The sequence below is a fragment of the Rhinopithecus bieti genome, unplaced genomic scaffold, assembly GCF_001698545.2.
Source record: "Rhinopithecus bieti isolate Rb0 unplaced genomic scaffold, ASM169854v2 scaffold_56845, whole genome shotgun sequence".
NCBI classification, from domain to species: domain Eukaryota; kingdom Metazoa; phylum Chordata; class Mammalia; order Primates; family Cercopithecidae; genus Rhinopithecus; species Rhinopithecus bieti.
In genome coordinates, this window is record NW_016823722.1 from 1,667,236 (window position 1) to 1,688,722 (window position 21,487).

A 21,487-nucleotide genomic window follows, 5' to 3' on the forward strand; every position below is an offset into this window, starting at 1 on the left:
TGGGTGTATTATTTAGGGCCCAGCCTAGAATCAGAAAATATTGGGTCGGAATCCCACCTGAGCCAATAGTAAGGTTTGTGACATTGGGCAAATTATTTAGCTCTGTAAGAGTCAAGGGTTTTTTTGTCTGCTTGTCTTTGATTTTTTTGTTTTTTATTTTATTTCATGTTATTGACATTGGGCTGAGATGAGAACTAAACGGAAAAATTGATGTAAAATGTCTAGCTCAGTGCCTGACTTATCATAAGCCCTAGAAAGCTTTCATGAGAATATTATATAACACATGGACTCTACATACTACATGCAATCTATACTATATTACATATATTTAGTGTATATTGCATATAACAATCTATAGTGTATGCTGTATCATATATACCATATAATGTATATGTAAATATGTATAAGATTCATAAAGTTTATGTCAATAGCTATTATTTTTATTAACATAAACAGTCATTAATCCCTCCAGACAAATCGGAAATCATGGTGTTCAAGCTCAAGTTGGACTGCAAAAGATTTTTTTTTTTTTTTTTTTTTTTTTTGAGACAAAGTCTCGCTCTGTCTCCCAGGCTGGAATGCAGTGGTGCGATCTCGGCTCACTGCAAGCTCCGCCTCCTGGGTTCACGCCATTCTCCAGCCTCAGCCTCCCGAGTAGCTGGGACCACAGGCGCCTGCCACCACGCCCGGCTTATTTTTTGTATTTTTACAAAAATTTAACACGAGGTTTCACCGTGTTAGCCAGGATGGTCTCGATCTCCTGACCTCGTGATCCGCCCGCCTTGGCCTCCCAAAGTGCTGGCATTACAGGTGTGAGCCACCACGCCCATCTGCAAAAGATTTTTAAGAAACAAACTAGAGGCTTACAAAAGAATTTACCAGGGAAGGATTTGCCAACACTGGGGGCAAAAATGACCGAGACACGTGACTGAAAAGCAGGGCAAGAAACAGAATGTCCCTCCTCTCCTCCCTGACTGGTAGTAATTTTGTATTGGATCAGGTTGAAAGGATTCGAGCCACTTTAAACCAATCAACAAAAGTCTCCAGCTTCTCTTCCTGAATTAGCAAAGCGAGTTCTACTCTTGCTGGCCGCGATGACTCTAGAAACTGTCTATGTTTGTCACTGGAGCTGCCTAGGACGCACCTTGGGGGAGGGGGGCAGTATTGGGGACGGTGGCTTCGAGCTCTGTGTGCCCCTCCTTTGCACAAGGTAGTCGGTGTACAAGAACAGAGACGGGCGGTGGACATACGGGAGGTGGCCCAGCCTGAATTCAAGCAACATTGGTGCAAGCCAAGCTCTCAAGGCTCATTTCCTAACTTCCTAAAGAAGTAACAACAGCAACTAATTTTTATTGACTGTTGACTGTGGACAGGGCTTCGTTGTTGCCGCTTTACGTGCATGAATTCATTTAATCTGCAAAACAACCAAACATGAAGCGGCAGGAAGGAAATTCTACAAACTCCCCTTCTTGCTCAAGTTAAGAAAGTCTCTTCTTTTGGTGTATTTCAGTAAGACTCAAATCCTCGCCACCCTGGGAGGCGCAGAAAGCCAAACTTCCTCCAAAAAAAAGAAGAAAAAAAAAAAAAACCACTTCAGTCCAGGCTGGGGGGATCTAGCTCCCCGGGAGGCGCGCGGGCTCTCCGGGCCCCTGGCAGACGCCAGCAGCTTTTCTGGGCCCGCACTCGGGGACCTCACCCGCCCGGCATCGCGATTGTGCAAGCGCGGGGCGGCAACCACTGCCGCCGCTGCCGGCTCCTGCCAGCCGGGGGAGGGCAGGGAGGCGCGTTCGGCGCACACCCGGTGAACTCCAGGCTTCGCGTGCCTTCCCGGGGGTTATCTCCGGGGTGGAGTCTGCCGCCCCCACCCCACCTCCCGCGCCCGGCGAACAGAGCCTCGGTGACCTGAGGCCCGGACGCCCTCGCTCACCTCGCTGACTCCATCCTCCTTCCACCCCCATCCTCTGGGTCCTGCGTCCCTCGGAGCCTGGCCAGCCGGGGGCCACTCCGCCCTCCTCTGAGTGCTCATTGGCCACCCAGGTCATGCCCGGTCTCCATAAATGCATGGTGCCCGGGCATAGGAACATGGAGAGGGACAGGAGGAAACGCGGCACCAGCAGCATCTCATCTACTCTCCTTGACACCTCCTCCCCGTGGCTCCAGCCAGACCCTAGAGGTCAGCCTTGCAGACCAACAGGAGGACTCCCGGCGTTCCCTTTTCAAGAGGTCCCCAGACCCCGGCTGCCCTCTTCCAGCGCCTGTGGCCAGCGCAAGGAGGCACCAGTGCTCTGAGGCTGTCGCGTGGTGCAGCGTTGAGCATCCTCGCCGAGGTCCTTTCTGGTGCCTGTCCCAACTCATCTCGCTCCATCACACCAGCTGGCCCTCTTTGTCTCCCTTTCCCAGAATCTTTAAGCTCCGAATCCCACCAGCGCCTCCTACCAACCTCGCCCCACCCGGTACCCGTGCCTTCCCGCGCTCCGGTGTCCCCCGCTGCCATGAGCTCCCCCATCAGCAAGAGCCGTTCGCTTGCCGCCTTCCTGCAGCAGCTGCGCAGTCCGAGGCAGCCCCCGAGACCGGTGACATCTACGGCGTACAAGTCCCCTCAGCCGCGAGAGGTGCCAGTCTGCCCGCTGACAGCTGGTGGCGAGACTCAGAACGCGGCCGCCCTGCCGGGCCCCACCAGCTGGCCACTGCTGGGTAGCCTGCTGCAGATTCTCTGGAAAGGGGGGCTCAAGAAACAGCCCGACACCCTGGTAAATACCTTTTCGCGCCCCCTGGTAAATACCTTCTCGCGTCCCTTTCTCCTCCCTGCTCCGCCCTCGCAGTGGCGCTCCAAACCCTCCCCGACGTGCGCGGCGCACGGTGCGCTTCGGTGTCTGGGCAGTGAGGGACCCGGTTTCCCGAGGAGGAAAGAGGCGGGAGGAGGGACAGCGCTTCGGCCACGGCGGAGGATGCGCGCTGACACCGCGCTGTGCCCGGCCGGCTGCAGGTGGAGTACCACAAGAAGTACGGCAAGATTTTCCGCATGAAGTTGGGTTCCTTTGAGTCGGTGCACCTGGGCTCGCCATGCCTGCTGGAAGCGCTGTACCGCACCGAGAGCGCGTACCCGCAGCGGCTGGAGATCAAACCGTGGAAGGCCTATCGCGATTACCGCAAAGAAGGTTACGGGCTGCTAATCCTGTGAGTCCAATCCGAGGGACCTGGGCATGCGGCCAGGCCTGATGAGCCTGACGGCGCCTGGAAATTGTGAAGAGGCGGAGTTAGAGTTCCCTGGGGTTGGATGCTTCTTATGTAGGGCGGATAGCAAAGCCCCTCTCCGGTGCCATTGCAACCCTGAGCTCTTGTGTAGATTAGAGTCGGTCCACGGAAAAGCTGTGCTGTGCCCCGGGCACCTGCGTTCTCTCTAGCAACAGAGCAGGGCCACACCCTCCCATCAAAGAAAGGCCAAATCAGGGTTGTACAAACTGTGGTGTTCAGACTCTTGGGCAGGATGAGGTTCTGAGGTCAGCGTACCAAGCAAACATCTTATACAAACAAAATTGTCCTTTAAAATTCCCTGAAACACCTTGTAAGCTCAAGAGCCAGGAGTTAACCTCTTTTGCTTTTGATAATGGCCTTTTCTGCAGAGGATTGGGGGGCATGCCTTATTGCTACTTGTAAAGGTGGAATAAGGAGGGATATCAAAGTTGTGTTTTAGGTCGATAAATGCTACAATGGGATGTGATTCTTCTGCTTTTTAGTTGTTAGCATTTAACAAGTTAGCACCTTTATTTACCCCCACATTGTAATGCCTAATAGTTACATTTTCCAGGATATAATGACTGGAATTGAAAACCCTGTTAATGCACGGTGCATCACAGGCTGTGTGGTCTGCTATGGGGCAGGGGCATACAAGTGCACGTTCACAAAAGGCTTTTGATTACTCCAGTGAATCTCTGGCTGTATGTTATCATTTGGAGGCGATAGTGAAATTCTAAATGTGAGATATTTTGTAAATATGAAGCCCACACCAATGAGTCGAAAGAAGACAAGATTCTTTCCTCAAACAGATCCGAGTTGCCGGTGATGGGGTGTTCACATGCCCCCTTTTACGGCTAGGAATTGGCCCCAGGCCTTCCAGCCCCACTCCCTGCAAGGACACCTCAAAACCTCTGAACCCAAATTATCTGGACTTCAACTTTCTGGTGCAATCTTTGACTAGGTGCTTTTGCATCCTATTGTCAAACTATTGTCAAAATACGATCACTATTTTATCCCAAATATTCTAATGCTAATATTCTCTGGATATTTCTCGGCATGATTCTCAGTGTTTATTTTATTTTATGGTTCCTGAAGTTGCAGCTGGGGGTATGTCTGCATCTCCCTTCTTTTCTTTTCAGTGTGCTCTAAATGTATTCCTGCTTCTCTCACAGGGAAGGGGAAGACTGGCAGCGGGTCCGGAGTGCCTTTCAAAAGAAACTAATGAAACCAGTGGAAGTGATGAAGCTGGACAACAAAATCAATGAGGTTTGTAGGCTGGGGCCAGCTTTCCTGGGGCTCTTGGGGACATAGGGATATTGGTGGAGCTTCAAGTCACAGCTACAAAATACAAAGGAAAAAAGCATGCAATTCGGGTGATTCAAAGGGAGGTCTTCTCTTTCTCTCCATTCCTTCCTACAACCTCCTCCCCACCAAACCCTTATTTCTCCCTCCTTCACCCTCTTTTAAAGTCATATCACAATGAGGGAGCAATGGGGAGCATGGACTTTGGTATTCTACAGCCTTGGATTTGAGCCCCAGCCTTCCACTCCCTGACTATGAGATCTGGCTATACCACTTACCTTCCCTAAGCCTCAGTTTCCCCATCTACAAAATGGGAGTAACAGTTCCTGCTGCACGGGTTTGCTGTGAGAGTTAAATGAGATACCCTTGTAAAGTTCTGAAGTAGTGATATTTGAGCTAGGTTTTGCAGGAGTCTGAAGGCAGAGAAGGTGGGGAAAGGCATTAAGTCAGAGACAATAGCCTTCTGAAAACAGGGAGGCATGAAATGACATGGTGTGTCCAGAGAATCAGTCATTTAGTGTAGCTGATGTGAGGCTTTCTCTGAAATGATACTGGACAGGTCTTCACAATATTTTTGTGTCATACTAAAGTATCTGGACATCGTCCCTTTGCCAGCACAGAGTCAAAGGGGATTTTAAGCATATAGTAATCTCTTTTTACTTCTGTTCACTTTGGATGTTTATTTTGAACTGGATGTGTCCCCAGATGGAATCACATAGGTGAAGGATTGCAAACTCAGAACCTTCCAGGGGCCACGGGACTAATATAAAATAATAAGGCAGACCCAGTAAAAATTTCAGGAGACGTGATACTATGCGCCCCTCCTAGGAGGGACAGCAGCCCCAGTTCCAGCAAATGATTGCCATGTCGGAACACAGACCTCGTGTCTCCAAGTCTCGTAATTATTATTTACATTGTTAAACAAGTAGTGGTAAATCCACATGTTCATACGAAACCTCTTGATTTTTTTAATGGTAACAAATTCAAAGAACTTTTAAATGCACTACGTGGGCAAATTAAACATGCAACCTAAGTCCACACATGTGGACTCTATGGTCACACCAGCTCATGGCAGGTTCCAGGATGGCAACTTATCAGCTCTGTGTGCATAAGTGAGTGACTTGGCCTCTTTAAGCCTCAGCTTTCTCATCTGTTACATGGGAAATGAGTAATAACAGTACCTACTACCTCATGGGGTTGTGGGAGGATCAGCCAATACACTTTGTACAGTGTTTGGTACCATGTGGACCTCATTAAATGTGAGGCATTCGTTATTGAAAACTCTGGTTTATGAAACTGGCATCCAAAGGCCTTATGTGACTGTCCCAAGGTCATAGACTACTTAGGGAAGGAGCTGCATCCAGAATTGGTGGATCTTCTGGTTCCAAGTTCAACATTCTTAACACAACCACCAACCAATAAAGAGACGTTTCCTTGCCCAGATGTGGAAAGGCACACCTCAGGATAGCTGCCGCATCACAGTCCTTGAGATGCTGGGCCAACAGGGACGCTTGGCTGATTCCTTTGTGGTTTACTCCCCATTCTGATTAGAAAACAAAAAACATGTTTTCCTTTTCATAAATTGCCAGAAGTATTTTTAGATCAAAAGCTGAAACTTAAACTTCAGGGTGGCTGCAAGAAATAACCCAGGACGAGGTCGTTAAAGGATAAGGTAGGTTCCCAGGGAGAATATATAATTAGTGTGACTTCAGGATGAATAACATTATGGCCAGTGAATATTCGATGTAGCAAGACCTGAAGTTAGCTCAGTGAGCTTTAAACTTTTGTTTTCCTTCAACGGCTTTAAAATGTGTCTTTTGCGGTTGTTTTCTTTGAAGGTCTTGGCTGATTTTATGGGCAGAATAGATGAGCTCTGTGATGAGAGAGGCCACATTGAAGACTTGTACAATGAACTGAACAAATGGTCGTTTGAAAGTAAGTTGTCGTCATAGTCTTGCTCATTAATTTTGCAGGTGATTTTGCGGATAAAACAGGGCTCTTTTGACAACTCTTTTGTAAACATGAATTATTGCTGCCTAGGGAAAGGCCAGAACAGTCCTTTTAATGCTTCTTTTAGGTGCTTAAGTTATGCCTTGAACTATGGATTGTTCATGGAGTCATACAACAAACATTTGTTGAACACTTGCTGTGTGTCTGGCACTGTGCTAGGTACTAGGAATATGACAATGAACGAAACACATAACCTTCCTGCCCTTGGGGAGCTTATATGCTAGACAAGGTGATAGTCAACAAGTAAACACATTTTCAAATACACTCTTCCAGGGAGTACAAGAAAACAGAAAGGCAGTTAGTTAAGAAAGAGCATGAAAGGCAGGCAGGTGGCTCATGCCTGTAATCCCAGGACTCTGGGAGGCTGAGGTGGGCAGATCGCTTGAGGCCAGCCCAGGATTCTGAGACCAGCTTGGGCAACACAGCAAAAGCTTGTCTCTACAAAAAATACAAAAATTAGTCGGGGTTGGTGGCACGTGCCTGCAGTCCCAGCTACTGAGGAGGCTGAGGTGGGAGGATTGCTTGACCCCGGGAGGTTGAAGCTGAAGTGAGCCATGATTGCACCACTGCATTACGGTCTGGGTGATGGTGTGAGACCCCATCTCCAGAGAGAGAGAGAGAGAAAGGAGGGAGGAAGGGAGGGAGAGAGGGAGGGAGGGAGGGAACGAGGAAAGGAAGGAAAGAAGGAAGGAAGGAAGGAAGGAAGGAAGGAAGGAAGGAAACAGAAAGAAAAAGAAAGGAAAGAAAAAAGAAAAGAAAGAAAAAAAGAAAGACAGAAAGAGATAACATGAAAGAATGAAAGAGGGGCAAGTCCTTTTTAGTAAGGAGACATTTAAGGTAAGTCCTAAAGGAAGGGAAGGAGCAAATCCCATGGAGGACTGTTCCAGGCAGCAGAGACAGGAAGTGCAAATGCCAGGAGGGGGAAGCATGAGCACCGTGTTTGAGGAACTGCAATGTGCTGGTGTGAGTGGATCACGATGAACAAGCCAGGAGGAAGGGGAACCTGTGGAAAGATGAGGTCAAAAAGAAGACAAGTGTCCAATAGGGCACAGCTCATAGGTCCTGGCAAGACTTTACTCCTCATCTGACTCAGATGGGGCAAGTAAGGGAGGGAGGACATGACCACTTTCTTCAAGGATTACTCTATAAATAAAGGGCAGAGCTCACTGCCCATGGGGGTGCAGGCAGGAGAGCAGGCAGCTGTGATCAGGTGGGAGAGCACCTGGCTGAGGACCTTCAGGGCTGTGGGAGAATCTGAGAGGGCCGGACATGGCCAGGGGTCGCTTCACGGAGATGGTGCCCCTCAGCTAAGACCTGATGGTTGAGTAGGAGTTCACCAGCTGAAAAGGGAGGAAGGAGGGTGTCCTTGCAGAAGAAGTGCAAAATGACAAGTGTATCCTGTAACAGAGGCTGGGAGAGGGCCGGCAACCAGCTCATGGAGAGCTGTATGGGCAGGAGTTTGAATTTGAGCCTGTAACTGGGAGCTGTGGGATTGTATTCAGCAGCAGTGTGATATGGGCAGATTTGCTGGGAAGATCACTGTGGCTGCTGTTGCGAGAGAGAGAAGGAAAACCTGTAACACTTTCATAAATTCAAGGTCAGAAATATGGCCATAAATAGATAAATATAAAAATAAGTAACTTTTTTATTACTTATTTGAGACAGACTCTCTGCCCCCAGGCTGGAGTGCAGTGGCGTGATCTTGGCTCACTGCAACCTCCACCTCCTGAGTTCAAGCAATTCTTCTGCCTCAGACTCCTGAGTAGCTGGGACTACAGGTGCATGCCACCATGCTTGGCTGATTTTTGTATTTTTTAGTAGAGATGGGGTTTCACCATGTTGCCCAGCTGGTCTCGAACACCTGACCTGTGATCCGCCTACCTCGGCCTTCCAAAGTGCTGGGATTACAGGCATGAGACACCACGCCTGGCTAACTTTTGTGTTTTTTAGTAGAGATGGGGTTTTGCCACTGGTTGGTCTCAAACTCCCAACCTCAGATGATGCTCCCGCCTCCACCTCTGAGAGTACAGGGATTACAGACATGAGCCATCGTGACCCTCAGAGTAACTAATTATTTTTAAAGTTCATGTACCACCCAGAGCTATCTCACATATTCCCAGTGGTGTACCTGCCAACCACTGTGGAACACAAATGTGGCGAAACCTCAAAAGGTTGGGAGGAAATGAGTTTGGAAAACACAGATGTAGTTGGAAAAGCTGTATGTGGGTGCTGACTAAGCTAATTGACTCTCACTCCTCAGATTTATGATTTTAGGCCAGTTGTTTACCTTTTTAATCCTAGTTTCCTACTTTATAAGTCAAGAGCCAATTATCCACCACTAAAAAGGTGGTTGCAGTAATCCTGTATTTTTTTTTTTCCAGACTATGTAACTGAGGCTAGGGTGCAGTGGCCAGTGGTACGATCTTGGCTCACTGCAACCTCGGCCTCCCGGGCCCAAGAGATCCTCTCACCTCAGCCTCCAGAGTAACTGGAACTACAGGCACATGTAGCCATGCCTGGCTAATTTTTTTATTTTTATTTTTTTGTAGAGACAGGATTTTGCCATGTTGCCCAGGCTGTTCTCAAACTCCTGGGCTCAAGCAATCTGCCTGCCCCAGCCTCCTAAAGTGTTGGGATTACAGATGTGAACACCATGCTTGGCCTTGTGTCCTTTTTCAAAAAAAACATTTTAAAATGGGACACAGTCATTTTTTTATGGAATGGTCGCTAATGTTCTCAGGGATGTTAATGACATTGTGGTTATGTAGGAGAATGCTTTATTCTTAGGACATTACTGCTAAAGTATTTAATGGTGAAGTGTCCTGAGAGCTCAAAATTATTTTCAAATGGTTCAGCACACACAGCCACATATACACTTGTATGCATACATACACACAAAGAGAAAGAAATGGCAGCAAGATATTGATGAGTTCAGAGGATACAGGTATTCATTTTACCATTCCTTCAACTTTTCTGTAGGTAAAATGTTTTGAAATGAAGAGTTGAGAATTTTATTTTGAAAAAGATTCCTTCTAAATAAGATGATGAAATGAAAGAAAAAATAAAACCCTATATGAAGTGCTAGCCCAGTACCTGGCATGTAATGGGTGTTTAGAACATAATTATTCCCTTCCCTTCTCTTCCTCTGGTGAATGGCTTCCAATTCTTTATGGCAGGCAGTAGAATCCAGTAAGCGACTCTAAAAACACAACTGAGTTAGAGGCATAGCGTAGACCTGACCCTGCGGCACCTTTGCTGGGGCCCCTGGATCTCCTGTGGGACATACATGACTCAGGACAGTGGATCTCTGATCAGCACATTCTAAGGTGATGAGTCACTGGGCCTGGAGATGATTTCTAGAAAAAGAGAGTGGTTGTGTCCCCGTTCTCTCAGACTCTTTGCTTTTCCTCGATATTCTTGCACTGTTGCCTTTTCTCAGAAAATCCCACATTTTTAAGAGGCATGGAATTGAGTCTTTAACAGCCAGCTAAACATAGACTCCAGCATTGCTGTGATTATGTAAAGTGATGATTATTTTAAATGACAGGTATCTGCCTCGTGTTGTATGAGAAGAGATTTGGGCTTCTCCAGAAGAATGCAGGGGATGAAGCTGTGAACTTCATCATGGCCATCAAAACAGTAAGCCATCTCTTTAAGAGAGTAGTTTTCTTGATTGATGTTTTACAGATCAATTTTTACAGAACTTCAGTGTTTCCCAAAAACTGGCATACACACATATTTTATTTCCATAGTTAAGTGTTCATTTTAATGTGCCTTATATATTTTAGTGTATTGATGTGCATATATGCAGCTGTCTCCAACCTTTTTGGCACCAGGGACCAGTTTTGTGGAAGACGGTTTTTCCATGGACAGGGCAGGGCTGTGGGGTGGGGAGGGAGAATAATTTAAGGTGCACTACATTTTACTGTGCACTTTATTTCTATTATTATTATTTTTTTTTTTTTTTTTTTTTTTTTTTTTTGAGGCGGTCTTCGCTCTGTTTGCCGACTGGAGTGGCAGGGCCGGATCTCACCTCACTGCAAAGCTCCGCCCTCCCGGGTTCCCGCCATTCCCTGCCTCAGCCTCCCGATGGCTGGGACTACAGGCGCCAGCCACACCTCGCCCGGCTAGTTTTGTATTTTTTAGATGAGACGGGGTTTCACGCGTGTTTAGCCAGGATGGTCTCGGATCTCCTGACCTTCCATGATCCGCAGCCGTCTCGGCCTCCCAAAGTGCTGGGATTACAGGCTTGAGCCACCGCGCCCGGCCGATTTCTATTATTATTACATACTCACCATAATATGAATCAGTGGGAGCCTTGAGCTTGTTTTCCTGCAACGAGAAGGTCCCATCTGGGAGTGATGGGAGACAGTGACAGATCATCAGGCACTAGATTCTCCTAAGGAGTGTGGAACCCAGGTCCCTCGCATAAGCAATTCACAATAGGCTTCGCACTCCCGTAAGAATCTAATGCAGCCATTGATCTGACAGGAGGCAGAGCCCAGGTGGTAATGTTGCTGGCTCGCTGATCACCTCCTGCTGTGCGGCCCAGTTCCTAACAGGCCACTGACCAGTATTGGTTCACGGCCTGGGGGTTGGGGACCCCTGCATATATGCACGTAACATAAAGAAGCACATTAAATCCATTATTTCTTTGATTAGGCAAGGTTAAAATAGCTATTTTAATTAAAGATCAGTTGATTTAAAATACTTTTTAAAAGGAACCCAACATTTTTCAGATTGTACCGTTTTGAATAGTTTGGGTGGTGTGTAGATAGGATAAATGCTGTGAAATTGGTTTGGAAATCACTGAAGCTTGGAAATTATTAGAAATTGAAGTGAATATGAAAGTTATAGTTTTTCCTCTTTTTTTTTTTACAATTAAGTCATAAGATTACAATTTTTTTATCAAACACATTCAGTGGAAAATCATCCCCCACATTACCTTCAATATTGAAAGGAGGTGGAGGTGGGCTATGAGCATTGCTCCCAGGACCAGTGCAGAGGGAGCTGGGGGCGTCCTTCTAATTCCAGCCTTTTAAAAGTGCAGGGTGCTGTGGTTTAGAATGTTCCTCTTCCAGAGCAAACGTTGTCTTTGAGAGAAGGAGAATTCAGAATAAAAAGGTGTTTGCATTTCTCTCAGATGATGAGCACGTTTGGGAGAATGATGGTCACTCCAGTCGAGCTGCACAAGAGCCTCAACACCAAGGTCTGGCAGGACCACACTCTGGCCTGGGACACCATTTTCAAATCAGGTAAAGGGCCGCCCTTCACATCCAGCCAGAACCAGCCCGGCATCCCTGTGTCTGGATCTTCAGAGAGAAGGTCTGGAATGATCTCCTGGGCCTCATCACCACGTTTAGGTTTTGCAAACACAGGTGTTTTGGGATTGCTCCGGCATACACAAATTCTAAGTAACAAGCTTTCTGTAGTCTTCTTTGGGAATTAAGAGTGGTTAAAAGTAAAATCTGGCAGGGCACAGTGGCTCCCCCCCATAATCCCAGCACTTTGGGAGGCCCAGGCGAGCAGATCACTTGAGGCCAGGAGTTTGAGAGCAGCCCGGCCAACATGGTGAAACCCAGTCTCTACTACCAATACAAAAATTAGCTGGGCGTGGTGCCGGGCACCTGTCATCCCAGCTACTCAGGAGGCTGAGGCAGGAAAATTGCTTGAACCCGGGAGGCGGAGGTTGCAGGGAGCCAAGACTGTGCCACTGCACTCCAGCTTGGGAGACAGACAAAAAAAAAAAAGTAAAATTTATGGAGTCAGGGAACCCTGAGTTCAAGTTGAGCTCTGTCACTGGTTGTGGTGGCTTGGCCAAATGTGCAATCACCTTTTCATCTTCAGTTGCCTTGTCTCTAAAATGGACTAATAATAATAATAATCATAATCATAATAAGAAGAGTACCTACCTCAATGTAACTGTTTCTGGGTCTAATACAGATTATAGTTAACATAAAAACCTGGCATATCACAGTATCTCAGTGGACTAGAGCTGTTTTTGCTACATGACAAAGGGGAATATTTGATGCTAGGCATTGTTCACTTATACATTTATTTAACCCTCACAACACACCTATAAGGTAGGTCCTTTTGTTAGCCCTGAGAGGGGTACCTGAGACACATAAAAGTTAGCAAACGTGGCTGGGCACCGTGGCTCATGCCTGTAATCCCAGCACTTTGGGAAGCCAAGGCGGGCGGATCACAAAGTCAGGAGATTGAGACCATCCTGGCTATCACAGTGAAACCCCGTCTCTACTAAAAATACAAAAAAAAAAAAAAAAATACATGGGAGTAGTGCGGGCACCTGTAGTCCCAGCTGCTCTGGAAGCTGAGGCAGGAGAATGGCATGAACCTGGGAGGTGGAGCTTGCCGTGAGCTGAGATCGTGCCACTGCACTCCAGCCTGAGCGACAGAGTGAGACTCCATCTCAAAAAAATAAAAGAAGTTAGCAAATGTTCCCAAGATTGCATGCCAGGTGATGGCAAAGCCATGGTTTGAAGCCAGACAGAGGGCTTCCTGGACTCGAACTCTAACTGCTGTGCCGTATGTGATCACCATTATTATTACCATTTCCATTATTATAATAAGCCTGGTGGTTGTTTGCTTAATAGTGAGGAAGGTACATGCCTAGATTTTACATTGTAAATATTAGAAATTTTTACCATTATTGTCAACATGGATGGGCAGTGTACTTGTGCATATGTATGTGGGGTATGTGTGCTTAGTAATATCTGGGTCCAAGTTGGATTCTGAAAGTGAGCCCAAATCCTACCTTCTTTTACGCTTATTTCTCCCAAGATCTAAACTCTTACTACTCAAAACCATGACCTGCAGCCCAGTGGCATCAGCATCACCTAGAAGCTTATTAGAAATGCAGAGTTCGAGGCCTACCCAAGCCCTGATTCAGATTCTGCATTTTGAGAAGATGCCTAGGTGATTCCTATCCACATTGAAGTTTGAGAAGCCTCATTCATGTGGGTATTGAAAAATCCTTGCCGACTTAACAAGAAAGCAATAATTAGTGTGTGTAACAAATTGTCAGTGTTCCTGAAAAGACTATTTAGATATTACAAGAAGGATTTTGGACTGAGATTTTCTTTTGTGATTTTCCTCATCCTAATTTTCAACTGACTTCCTCTCTTTCTTCTCTGCTCTAATAGTCAAATCTTGTGTTGACAACCGGTTAGAGAAGTATTCTCAGCAGCCTAGTGCAGATTTCCTTTGTGACATTTATCAGCAGAATCGGCTTTCAAAGAAAGAATTGTATGGTGCTGTCACAGAGCTCCAGCTGGCTGCAGTGGAAACGGTAAGGGTGGGCTGGATTTGAGTTTGCTAAATGAACAGTCTGTACAATTCTTAGATGACAGATTTTAAATAGTAATTCATCTCATTCATTTCACCGGGATTCACTGAGCACCAACTTCACAAAAATGAAAAGTGTCATACTAGATGCCACTGTGCATCCGTGCATGGCCTTTTGTGCTTAAACACTGGGTAGGAGGAGACTTCGTGTGCCCCAGTGACAAAAACCCAGAGTAGGATATGATGAGTGCTGTGATGTCCATGCACGCTGCTGCGGGAGTTCAGGAGCAGTAAAGATCCCTGCCCTGGCAAGATACACAATCCAGATTTTTCAAAATTGGGTGTATTTTGTTCGGTTGCACATGTTACCCCAAAGTGCCTAACTGTGGCTGTTACTTACTGTAAAAAAAAAAAGAAAATGGCAAACTGTCTTTCAAGCCAATAATATTTTTATCGCTTAGAATTGTAAACAAAGTCCCAAAGAGTCTGGGACAAGTGGATTTTAACTGAAACGAAACAGCTCATTGTAAAGACCAAAATTCTGTCTCTGATGTGGCCGATACTCCGTAGGGGATAGTAGATACTAAGTGCACACCAACCCTGCCATAGGCATTCAGGTAGGTTGAATTGACCTGGATACTGGTTTGAGCTGTGATGGGAGTGACACACACTAACCTCCTCCTAAGTGCAACATTTATTTCATGCATCTTAAAGTTCCTAAGCAAAATGTAAAGCAGTTGTTTATTTTTCACGTGTTTCCCCTTCTGTGCTGTTTCTTGCTTGACGTAAAGGTAGGTTTTCTATATCAGGAGATAGCGAGGTTCTCATTTCTCCTCATGCTCCAGAAAGCTGTTGAAAGTGGGAATCAATCCTCGCTCACTTTCCTATTGAACTACTTACCCTGGGAGGCTCCTTACAGCGGTGAAAGTAAAGTGTCACCCATTATTCTTTTATATTTTCAACTGGAATGTGACCTGAGAGCAATGGCTTAGGGTTGTCCACTGCTGTGATTCCAGGACATATAACAGTACTTAGCGTCTAGTAGTGGCTGATAGATACTTGTTGAATAAATGAATTCAGGAACTATTGAGTGCCTACTGTATGCCTGGGACTGTTCCAGGTTCTTGAGAGACCACCATGAACCAGAGACAAGGGTTCCCACTCTCATGGAACTTGTATGCAAGTGGGGAAGACAGACAGTAGCCATGTAAACAAACAGATGTGGTCACTTTAGATTGTGGTATGGATTGCAGAGGACGCCATCAGGATGGTGTAATATAGAGAGGTGGAGATGATTAAAGGGGAGCCCTCTCTGAGAAAGCAGTACTGGAACTGACTCTGGAATGATGAGAAGAGCCAGCCACGGAAAGACCTGGTGGAAGAGCACTGCAGATAGAGGAAACGGCCCATGCAAAGGCCCTGGGGCAGAAAGAGGGATGGAGCTGGAGAACGAGCAAATGTGGTCAGAGCTGAGACTGGAGAATTGGATGAGCCTTGCTAGTCAGAGCCTTGTGAGCCCAGCCTGGGTAAGGCATTAGATTTGATTGCACCTGTGATGGGAAGCTCTTGCAGCATTTTAAACAAGGGAATCACCTGATCATTTATGTTTTTAAAAGTGGGCTCTGGCTGGTGGATGGAGAATGATGAACTTAGCCAAGAGAGTGGGTGCAGCAGGCCAGTCAGTGAGCTCGGTCTGTTCCACGGAGGTCAGTCCAGGATAGTTTGTGCCCCCGAGGTTTTCCAGGCCACTTCCCCTCAAATCAGCTGCTGCAGCTTAGCCCTTGCAGTTTTCCCTACAGGCTCAGACTGTCTTACACGGCTTTGGTAAAAGCTACAGTTATCTGCCTTTCAGAAACTCTCTTTGGTACTTGCGGTGAGGGACTCACTGATATGGTTAAATCCATTTCTTTTTTGGTCCTGGCTATTCTGAAAGTCACATTTGGAAAATCAGAGTCATTTGAAAGTATATCTAATTTGATGGCTACACCCTCTTCCTGTTTTGTAAATTAGACTCTTACAATAATGGCGTCTATAGTTTATTTGCAGCCGAGGCTGCCAGTCCTCTGACATGAAGAAGACTGCCTCGGAGGCAACTTCTTCCAAAAATAATAAATAACCATCGTCTCTGAATGGTCGTGCACTTTGCTCATTTGTGTGAGTGGCACATGGCACTTAGCAACAGCGCCTTCATGTCTGCGGAGGTGGACACAATGATCATTTTCAGGGACTATTTGGCTTAAATTAGCGAAGTATGGCCTAAAAATAACTACATATGACTACTAGTGGTGAATATTATGTAGCTTAAAGCTACACTGGCTGTTTCCACCGATATTTTTTCTCTAGTCATTGCCTGTGCAGAGAAAATAAAAGATGCCACTTAAAAGGGCGTAGGCCTTTGTCAGAAACTGTAGCTGGAGTACTCAACTCAATGCTTGAATTTCTTATTTTGGTATTGGCACCCTCGTATGAGGGCTCTTTACATGTGGTTGAAACCCCGAGTGCAGATAGTGCCTGTTTATTTTTGTGGTAACTTTTTAGGGTGTGGCCAAAGGAACTTTTAAATTTCAGAAATGCCGTTTCTTGTCCATTTCCACTATAACATTTTCTTAAAGCCTCTCATTAGCAACACCCTGAGGATCACCATCCCTCTCTGTTTACTCCATTTTTATATCAATGTTTTTTATATCAAGCAACTTTTAATTAAATGTTTATTTTGAGATGATCGTAGATTCACATTCAGTTCTAAGAAAAAATAGAGAGGGATCCCTTGCATCCATTACCCAGGTTTCCCTTAATAGTAACATCCTGTCTAACAAGAAAACGTTGTCCCAATCCCAAAATTGGCATTGATTTAACCCACTAATATTCTCATTTCGCCAGTTTTACATGTATTCATTTGCGTTCGAACAATTATTGTGTCAAACCGTATTTTAGGTCAGGCGCAGTGGCTAACGCCTGTAATCCCAACACTTTGGGAGGCCAAGGCGGGTGGATCACCTGAGATCAGGAGTCCAAGACCAGCCTGGCCAACATGGTGAAACCCTGTCTCTACTAAAAATACAAAAATTAGCCAGGCATGGTGGTGGATGCCTGTAATCCCAGCTACTCAGGAGGCTGAGGCAAGGAGAATCGCTTGAATCCGGGAGGTGGAGGTTGCAGTGAGCCGACCTGGTGCCACTGTGCTCCAGCCTGGGCAAGAGTGAGACTCCATCTCAAAAAAAAAAAAAAAAAAAGAAACAAAACTGTATTTAAATGTTCTAAAGCAGCTGATTAAAGGATTATACTTTGGTTTCCTCAGTAATTAATTTAAAATATATCCTTAATTGATATGTTTTATGAAATAAATCTGCTTTTTTATATATTGGACTTGTCTAAAGGCATAGCTATAAGGACACATGAAGAAGCTTCACTAATATATTTGCAGAATAAGGTGGTAGGCATCACCTTTTTTCAGCTAATAGTGGTTTAATGCAGTTATTTACAAAAACTCAAGTTTATGTCCATTTGGCTTGCAGACAGCAAACAGTCTAATGTGGATTCTCTACAATTTATCCCGTAATCCAAAAGTGCAACAAAAGCTTTTTAAGGAAATTCAAAGTGTATTACCTGAGAATCAGGTGCCACGGGCAGAAGATTTGAGGAATATGCCATATTTAAAAGCCTGTCTGAAAGAATCTATGAGGTAAGAGCCTATCTCTGAGCCAATACAAATGTGTTAGAACACTGTTCTCTTAATTACAAAGCAAGGGGTCCCCTACTCATGGACAGCTTCCCCTAGCTAATTAGAAACAATTATCACATTGCAAAAAATTCTTTGGAGCCACATTTCTTTTCTGGTACTCATTTCCTAAATCATTTGGGCAAATTCTATTAAATCTTGGAAAGTCAGTGCCCTCCCCTTTAATTCGATAATCTTGCTACTCTAATGAACGCTGTAAGCACTAATTAAGATACGGGCATGATTGAAGGCTATGAGATGGAAGCTCACAAAAGAGCTATATTGTTATGTAATAGGATGTAGAGAAAGCTTTGTTTTTGAGCCTCCAGTATAAAACATTTTTTGGAAATTCTTTTTACATCCTTTTGGGAAAACAAAACTCACAACATTTTAGGATTAGAAGGATACTGTCAACTTTGTCAATAGTACATAGGAGAAACATAGAACAAATATCACGCTTCAAGGGCTAGCATAGAAACATAGAAATACAAATTGAAGTCTGGAGTGAAGTACAGAGAAAACCAATGTCAACAGCTTACTAACACCGTTGCACTGGGATTTTAACTAACTCAAGAAGATGAGAGGAACAAGAGATACAATTATTGAGAAGAAAAAGACAACTTCTTTAGGAAGATCTGTGATTATGCTGCCTTTCTGAGTATGCACTTGGGCTGCACTTATTTAATCCAATCTGCATTCCCACTGACACTTCAGAGAGAACTTAGACTGTGCTCGTGCTCACCCTGACATCTTTGATTTTATGTTTTCAGGCTTACGCCGAGTATACCATTTACAACTCGGACTCTTGACAAGGCAACAGTTCTGGGTGAATATGCTTTACCCAAAGGAGTAAGTAGAATTTGTATATTCTACACCTTACAAAACCTTGGAAGATACACTTTGCAAGTATTTGTCAGATCTTCCTAGACTTTGCACTGGAAAATATTCATTTTGGAAATACAGAGATGGTAGTGAATGCTACATAGTATAGAATTAGAATTAATGGCTATGGAGACAGAGACCTGGATTCAGTCTCACCTTTATCTGTGTTGTCTTGAGTGAGTTACATAAACTCTGTGAGCCTCAACTTCATCTGTAAAATGGGTTTAATAACAGAATCTGCCACACGGTGTTGTTGTGAGTATTGTGCACAATTTTAAAGCCCTTTACCTATTTATTACCTGGCACATTTTAAGCGCTCCGTGCATATTGGCAATCATCATTATTATACATTTGTGGATTTGGCTTTTGATTTGTAAGGTGACAACTTTAGTAAATGTTGTCATTCAAAGGTATCTTCTGGTTATTTTAAATACTATGTGTTTCTGTGTGTTTTTAGACAGTGCTGATGCTAAATACCCACGTGCTGGGATCCGATGAAGACAATTTTGAAGATTCAAGTCAGTTTAGACCTGAACGTTGGCTTCAGGAGAAGGAAAAAATTAATCCTTTTGCGCATCTTCCATTTGGCATTGGAAAAAGAATGTGCATTGGTCGCCGATTAGCCGAGCTTCAACTGCATTTGGCTCTTTGTTGGGTAACACCTTTACCGGTTTCTACAATTATGTTCTGTGCTATTTCACAAGGCAGAAGAAGAGAGGGGTAATTCTGTTTTTGTGTGCATGCGCATTGCAGATTGTCCGCAAATATGACATCCAGGCCACAGACAATGAGCCTGTTGAGATGCTACACTCAGGCACCCTGGTGCCCAGCCGGGAGCTCCCCATCGTGTTTATCCAGCGATAAGATGCCTCAGGTGAGCATCTAGGCAATTCATTATCCTCTGCAAGGTAGTGAGAATGACGAGGGATGAGCTATGCTGGGAAGTCAGCCAGACTGGGGTTTGAATCCCAGCTCACCTCTAATTTGCTGGGTGACCTTGAGCAGTTCCCTAAACTCTCTGCTTCCTTTTTTTTTTTTTAATTTGTAAAATGATGACCCAAAGAGTGTGTATCACAAAAATTTAATGTGAATACCAAATACTTATTCCTGAGCCTGGCATCAATTAAATGTTCAGTAAATGCTAGCAGCTGTTCATGGTTTTTGCATGTGAATAGTAAGGCTTGGCAAACTTTTTCTGTGAAGGGCCAGTTGGCAAATATTTTAGGTTCTGTGAACCAAACAGTCTTTGTCACATCCTCTTAATACTACCTTGGAGCATGAAAGCAGCCACAGACAATTTGTAAACTAATGAGTGGGCTGATGTTCTAGCTTTCTATTGCTCCCACTGCAAATTACTAAAATTTAGTGAGTTAGACGACACAGATCTATTATCTTACAGTTCTATAGATCAGAAGTCTGATGAGGCTCTTCCAGGCTAAAATTATCGTGTTGTCGGGGCTCTTTCTGGAGGCTCTAGAGGAGGATCTATTCTCTTGCTAGTTTGGGTTGTTGGCAGAATTTAATTCTTCATGATTACAGGACTAAAGTCTTTATTTTTTTTTGCTGCTGTCAGCTGAAGGCTATACTCAACTTTGAGAGATTTCCCATATTCCTTGGTTCATGAAACCTTCCCCATCTGAAAGCCAGTAGCAACGGTCAGTTGAGTCCCTCTCATGCTTTGAATCTTCTTTCTTCTGATATTGCTTCTGTCTGACAAGATATTATCCAGGATCATGTCTCCCATCTCAAAGTTTATAAATTTAATTTCATCTGGAAAGCCCTTTTATTCACATAAGGTAGTATATTCATGTGTTCCAGGGATTAGGGCAGTCACATTTTAGGAGGACCGTTATTCTGCCTACAAAGGCTGTGTTCTGATAAATTTTATAAAACACAAGCAGTAGACTTTATTTAGCCCTAGGGTCTAGGTTTGTGTTATGAAATGACTTGTACTATAAATGCATGTATTTATCAGCCTGTATTGAACACAATAGAATATTTTTTCCGCAGTATGCCATTCAATACTTTTTCTGACAGTAGAGGAGTTCTCATGTTCCCTCCACAACTTTTGCCATATCTATATACCAACCAACTGCTATTTATTTCAATACTTACTGAGTTATTTCCTTCAAATTAACATAAGCCTAATAGTATACGTTGGCCTTGTGCTTAGTAATAATTTCCTTAATGAAATTAAGAGTTAGTAAGTCTAGTTATGTTCTCCTAATAGCCATTAAAATGAATTCAAAACTATTGAAGTGATCAAAAGGTAGCCTAAGAAAGCTCTATCTTTTTTTGAGACAGAGTCTCACACTGTCCCCTGGGCTGGTGTGCAGTGGTGCAATCTCGGCTCGCTGCAACCTCCGCCTCCAAGGTTCACACCATTCTTCTGCCTCAGCCTCCCGAGTAGCTGGGTTTACAGGTGCCCACCACCATGCCCGGCTAATTTTTTGTATTTTTAGTAGAGATGGGGTTTCATTATGTTGGCCAGACTGGTCTCGAATCCTGACCTCATGATCCACCCGCCTTGGCCTCCCAAAGTGCTGGGATTACAAGCGTGAGCCACCACCCCCGGTGGTGGAACTAAGACATTTGTAACATATGGCTTTATAGAGTGACATGTCAGCATTTAAACCCAGATTCTATCATTTTGTTCTTTTAGCAGCACCTCCTGGGATTTGCCTAAAGAGAAAATGCTGTTTGCCAATGGCAAGTTCAGGAGCATTTGCTAATTGGTAGATTATTTAGAGAAACACGCAATTACAGATAAAATTTCTGAACAAGGCCCAAATGAATACATTATTATTCCTCTACCAAGTGTCTGATGCTGTTATGAAATTTGTCCAATTCTGAGCATCCCAACCAACAGAATTGAATCAAGTAGGGTAAGGAAAGTATTCTAGCTTAGTTGTGAGACCCCAGTCTTCAGCAAAGACAGCATGCATGTTTATCACAGTAAGCCGCACCTTTGGCAAAAGCCCATGGCAATTTAAGTTTTCGCTTTTTTTCTTTTTTTTTTTTTTTTTTTTTTTT

The 21,487-nt window shown here is 44.7% G+C and overlaps 1 protein-coding gene across 2 annotated transcripts in view; it reads left to right on the forward strand.

Moving 5' to 3' along the window:
• The first annotated feature begins 2,074 nt into the window (after window positions 1–2,074).
• The window catches only part of CYP24A1 (cytochrome P450 family 24 subfamily A member 1), a 21,081-nt gene continuing 1,668 nt past the window's right edge, over window positions 2,075–21,487 (forward strand). For both annotated transcript variants that reach the window (XM_017861738.1, XM_017861737.1), the window contains exons 1-11: window positions 2,075–2,750; window positions 2,987–3,177; window positions 4,410–4,503; window positions 6,378–6,474; window positions 10,097–10,188; window positions 11,693–11,804; window positions 13,713–13,858; window positions 17,370–17,536; window positions 18,343–18,421; window positions 18,912–19,109; window positions 19,208–19,328. In XM_017861738.1, coding sequence (XP_017717227.1) covers window positions 2,493–2,750; window positions 2,987–3,177; window positions 4,410–4,503; window positions 6,378–6,474; window positions 10,097–10,188; window positions 11,693–11,804; window positions 13,713–13,858; window positions 17,370–17,536; window positions 18,343–18,421; window positions 18,912–19,109; window positions 19,208–19,318 — 1,545 coding nt within the window. In that variant the 5' untranslated portion in view covers window positions 2,075–2,492 and the 3' untranslated portion in view covers window positions 19,319–19,328. The remainder of the gene's footprint in view (window positions 2,751–2,986; window positions 3,178–4,409; window positions 4,504–6,377; window positions 6,475–10,096; window positions 10,189–11,692; window positions 11,805–13,712; window positions 13,859–17,369; window positions 17,537–18,342; window positions 18,422–18,911; window positions 19,110–19,207; window positions 19,329–21,487) is intronic.